The following is a 5,263-nucleotide window of genomic DNA, read 5'->3' on the forward strand; positions in this document are numbered from 1 at the left end:
AAGCAGAGCAGTGCCCTGAAGGAAATACTCACTAGTTTTCCCTCCTAGGTGCAGAGAGAAAATGTTTGGGAATCTCTGATACTCCAGCATCTGACTTTGCTTCTGAACATTGGACACACTGAACAGAAAAAGAGCTGAAGAGGCCCCAGAGCAAAGCTCAGGTGCAATCAGCACGGGAAGAAGGACCCATTTATCTTGCATAGTTTGCAGCCACGGGCCAGGTTTTTAAAATGCAGTTGTGTGTGTTCCCTCCTGCAGCCACTGACTCCAGCACCTGAGCTGCTGGGGAGGGGGCAGAGAGGAACACAGCCTTCCCAGGGCACGGGCTTTGCTCCCCAGCCATGAGCAGCCACTCGTGGTTCCCTCTGCAGTACATCTCCAAGCCATTCTGGAGAGCAGAGAATCACAACACCAGCAACTTCTTCTCATCACTGTACGGCTTCCCTAACCAATCCTTCTTCCACAGCGATTTGGACCTGGAGGACCTGGGGGACTTTGGCAGTGGGACCAGGTACGAGGGTGAGTCCCAGAGCCGGACTGTGAAGGCACTGCTGATTGTGGCCTACTCAGTCATCATCTGCATCTCGCTCTTTGGCAACCTCCTGGTGTGCCACGTGGTGATCAAGAACAAGAGGATGCACTCAGCCACCAGCCTCTTCATCGTCAACCTGGCTGTGGCTGACATGATGATTACCATCCTGAACACCCCCTTCACACTGGTAAGCACTTCCCTAGGCTGTGTGTCTGTCCCAGCCATGCACACTGGCTCTGTGTGTCTGTCCAAGCTGTGTGCCCTGTCTGTGTGTCTGTCCAAGCTGTGTACCCTGCTGTGTGCTCTCATACATGGAATTTCCTTTCCCCCCTCTCCTCTTGCCTCCTGGACCAGCTCTAGCTGTGCCCTGTCCATCCTGTTCTCCAGTTCCCAAATCACCAGTCTGAACAAATCTCTTTTTAAATCAATCCTGTGTCTTTGGGTTTCTCTGCCTGGCTGTGATGGGATTTGCATCCCGTGGTCTCCTCAGGAAAAGGAGGGTGCCCTCTGCTGTGTTTGCACTCGTTAGGCTCAAGTAATTAAATAACTGCATCCCTCTCAGGACTAGCTTTGCACTGACTTCAAAGAGGGAGAAAATTGCTCCGGCTTCAGTGACAGAGTCATTACTGCTGGAATTGTCTCTATGGGAAAATTATTAAATTAATTGAGAACAGATTAGCCAGTTCCGGCTAATTTTCTGTGTGGATTTTTTTTTTTATTTTTTTTTTTTTATTTTATTTTTTTTTTTAGTAGTAAATGTGCTTATGTGCTTTATCTCAAATTAGCTTCATCTGCTTCCAGAGTAGGTTACATTAATTTGGAATAAATATTGCACAGTCAGGGATCCCAGGAGAGCCAGGCAGCAGCTGTTAGGTGGGATTGTGTCCCCTGGGGAAAATGTGCAGCCAGTGACACCCCTCTGGGAGCAGGTGGGTACTCTGGGGGTCCTCAGGGAGCCTCTGGCAGCAGCAGAGCCTGCGGGGCTGGGGACACAGAGATGCTCTGTGGGTTCAGATGTATCACCATGTGAAACTTTTTTTTTTTTTCCTTTCCATGAATTTACCTCACTGAGTTTTGGACCCATGCATCTTTCAGCACCCACAAACTTGAGTGTGCAGCTGTTTTCAAGAAGGCAAGCTGCTGTTTTCTCTGCTAAGATTTCTTAATGTTTTCCAAAAGAACCATGTTACATGTACACATGCACACACAAACACAGTCAGAGAGCACTGCTCAGGTGGGTTTGTCTGCTCAGTATAATTATAATAAACCTCAGCTCCAAAGCTGCCTCTTGCCTAATCTGTTTCTCCAGAAAAAAGCAGCATAATGCATCTACAAAGCATAAGAAAATGATATTGAAGCATTCCTTCCTCACTGTGCTCCAGGGAATCCTGTTTGCTGCCCTTCAGGGGATGGTGCACATTGTTCTAACCCTGTTCTGCTGTTCTTCAGGTCCGGTTTGTGAGCAGCACCTGGGTTTTTGGGAAGCTGATGTGCCACGTGAGCCGGTTTGTTCAGTACTGCTCCGTGCACGTGTCGGTGCTGACCCTGGCTGCCATCGCTCTGGATCGGCACCAGGTACGTGGCACACATCCACTACATGTTTGCAAAAAAATTAGGTGCTAAATGCAGATTTTCCCCCCCCTTTACATCCCTGTACCTGGAAACCTGCACTGCCTTGCTGATGCATTTTTTCAGTATGTAATGATGAAGAGTCTCACAGTCCTTGGGCTTGTCCCCTTATTTTGGGATGCCAAAGCCTGGCAGTAGTGAGAACTGTGGTGGCACTTGCAGGTCAAGGTGAGAAACTCTCCCCTCCTCCCTGATACCTTTCTTGGCAAATACCAACAAGGAAAACCTTGCGGGTCAAGCAGAGAATGCAAACCTCTGGTTTCCTTGAAGAGGAAGGCAGTCTGTGATGGTGTGTGCGCTGCTGGGTCACAGCAGGTTCTTCTCCAGGCAGACTAAGCCGCTGGGGTTACAGGCAGGGTGTCACTGAAAAGCCATTGTCTAGGGAAACCACACGGCTACACCGAGTTCACAGCAATAACGCATTACACTCAGCAAGTCTGGGATGTGCTCCACCTGCTGTCTGAAAATTTCAGTTACTGACAGAGTATAGATGACCCGGTTGTCTTTTTTACCACAAAAAGTTTGATAGTCAGCCCATTCTGTGTACTCCTTTGCAGCTCCTAAAAGAAAAAAGCATTTTGATAAAAAGCATTTTGAAAATTATTCATTTTAATAAATAGGTTCTGGCAAGGTATCAAGGAGTGTTTGTTTAATTAAGGGCAAGCATGTTACTTGCCTTTAAATTCATTGGAGTAGGTTCCCTGGGACGGGCATGAGCTAGTATGACCCAAGGAGATAAAAACAGAAGTGAAGAGATAGCACTGAGCAAAGAGAAATCAACACCTGCCTCTAAAAATATTGCTGATAGGTACCAGAGGGGAGTTGTAGAAGTTCAATTAAGCTGATATTTTTAATGATACTAGAAAAGAGATGCATAGTGGAATGATCATTCGGATGATGTGATGGGTCTATTTTTAATTACTGTTTCATTGCTTAATGTAATCATCCTCAGTGCACATAGCTCATCAGATACATAACCATCATGGTGTCTGCAGCCAAGCTGGTGGGTGACACTGAGCCAATTTCTCTGCTCTGGGCACTGGGCCAGCAGTCAAACTTCATACTTCCACAACTCCTGGCATTTTCCAGCCCTGATAATCTCCCAAGCCCTGTAAAACGAGTCTCTCCTTTCTGCCTTTTAACACTGGGGGGTGCAGTGTTTCAGGCTGCAAGGGAAGGCTCAAAGAGCCACCAAGAGCACTATAGGTGCAAGCTGGTCAGTGCTGTGCTGGCCAAATATTACACTGAGCATCCTGTCAGTCTGTCTTGCAAGCCCACCAAATGAGAACACCGTGGGTGCCACCTGTGCTGGAGACCTTGTCTGCAGTCCTTAGGAGACTTCCTGCCCTCCCTGCAGTACAAGCCACAGCAGACTCTTGGCCCTCAGCTTATGCCACACTTCACATCTATGATGAACTTTCCTTGTGCCTGGGAAAGCACGGATGATCTGGATGAAATGCTTGCTCCTTGACAAGGATAAAGCAAAGATGTGTTGTGTTTTTTCTAAAGCTTTCAGCTTGTGTTTTTCAGTTGTGAATGCTGTAAACCCTCAGGGCTGGTTGCTCTCTGCAGGTTATCATGCACCCTCTCAAGCCGCGCATGTCGATGGTGAAAGGAGGGGTCTGCATCATCATCATCTGGGTGATGGCCAGCTGCTTCTCCCTGCCTCATGCCATCTACCAGACCTTGACGAGGTTTTATATCGGGTAAGACATTTACACTGTGCTCTTTTATATGGCATTTGCAGCTTCATCAAAGTTCCACAGATTCCAAGGCACATATCTCTCCATCTGTGTTATTAAAAAAAGAAAGTAGGGTGAAACAGAGAACTCTTTCTTCTGTTTGATGAGGTGGTATGTTTCTCCTGAAATGAGAATGAAAATCAATGGAATTGTTTGTTGATTTTGGCTCAGAGATTCAGCCCTGTCATTTGCAGAAGGCACAGAAGAGAGGTGCTCTTCATCATCAGAGGGCACAGATGGCAACATGGGTTATTTTTTTGTTTTCCTGGAGATATGTCTAAAATATCTTCACTGAGGCAAAAGCTCAAACTTAAAGCAAAAATTCCCATTGAACTGTCACTTTCCCATGTTATCGAGGGACTTCTGCTGTCTCTACCTTTACTGAAACTTGTGAGAACATCTGAGGTGTTTGTACTCCAGGTGTGTCCGTTAGTAGAAATGACAGTTCTTTCTCTCTTTGATCTTCAGGAACAGAACGATAAGGATGGTCTGTCTCCCCAGCTTCCCTCCTCCTGCTGATCTTTTCTGGAAGTATTTGGACTTGACTACGTTTGTTCTCTTGTATGTCCTGCCCTTGCTTGTGATCTCCATCACATATACCATAGTGGCCAAGAAGCTCTGGCTCAGAAATGCCATTGGAGACCTCACCATGGAGCAATACTATGCTCACCAGCGGAAGAAGAAGATGACGCTGAAGATGCTCATGGTGGTGGTGGTTGTGTTTGCAGTGTGCTGGTTCCCCCTGAACTGCTATGTGGTGTTGATCTCCTGCAGGGCCATCCACAGTAGTAATGCTCTGTACTTTGCTTTTCACTGGTTTGCCATGAGCAGCACTTGCTACAACCCCTTCATTTACTGTTGGCTGAACGAGAGCTTCAGGTCTGAGCTGAAGTCCTTGCTGTGCGTGTGCCGGCGGCAGAGCATGGTCCAGGGCCATGCTCTGCAGAACATCTCCCCACCTTTCCAGCTTGCCTGGGCTGAGAACTGCCACTACAAGAGAGGCAGCACCTGCCAGAAAGCCAGGGCTTCCTCCCAGAGGAATTCTGCAAAGACAGACATCTCCAGTGTTCAGCCAATTGTGGCAGAAAGCTGAATCCTTCCATGGCACGGCAGCATTGTGCTGTGATTGCAGAATCACCAAAAAAATTACATAGAAAAAGTTGGAGTCCCTTGGCCATGCTGGTGATCTATGGATGTCAAAATTCACCCAAGTCACATTTTTCCTTTGCAAGACTAACCAGTGTCTTTATTTGTGCCTATTTGGTGCTGGCTTGGCCTTTGCAATTGCGAAGGATTTAGCCTCTAAAGATGGTGAAAGAAAAATGGGTTTCAATGTGCCTATGCAAAAGAATTCTGAACA

At 47.1% G+C, this 5,263-nt stretch overlaps 1 protein-coding gene across 1 annotated transcript; it reads left to right on the top strand.

Moving 5' to 3' along the window:
* Window positions 1-338: 338 nt before the first annotated feature.
* Window positions 339-4,996, top strand: LOC103535186 (probable G-protein coupled receptor 83). The gene is made up of 4 exons (XM_008501221.2): window positions 339-719; window positions 1,982-2,107; window positions 3,734-3,867; window positions 4,372-4,996. Exons 1-4 carry the CDS (start codon window positions 342-344, stop codon window positions 4,994-4,996), a joined length of 1,263 nt encoding a protein of 420 aa, XP_008499443.1. The 5' UTR covers window positions 339-341.
* Window positions 4,997-5,263: the final 267 nt, after the last annotated feature.

The sequence above is a fragment of the Calypte anna genome, chromosome 4 (assembly GCF_003957555.1).
Source record: "Calypte anna isolate BGI_N300 chromosome 4, bCalAnn1_v1.p, whole genome shotgun sequence".
In the NCBI taxonomy this organism is placed as follows: domain Eukaryota; kingdom Metazoa; phylum Chordata; class Aves; order Apodiformes; family Trochilidae; genus Calypte; species Calypte anna.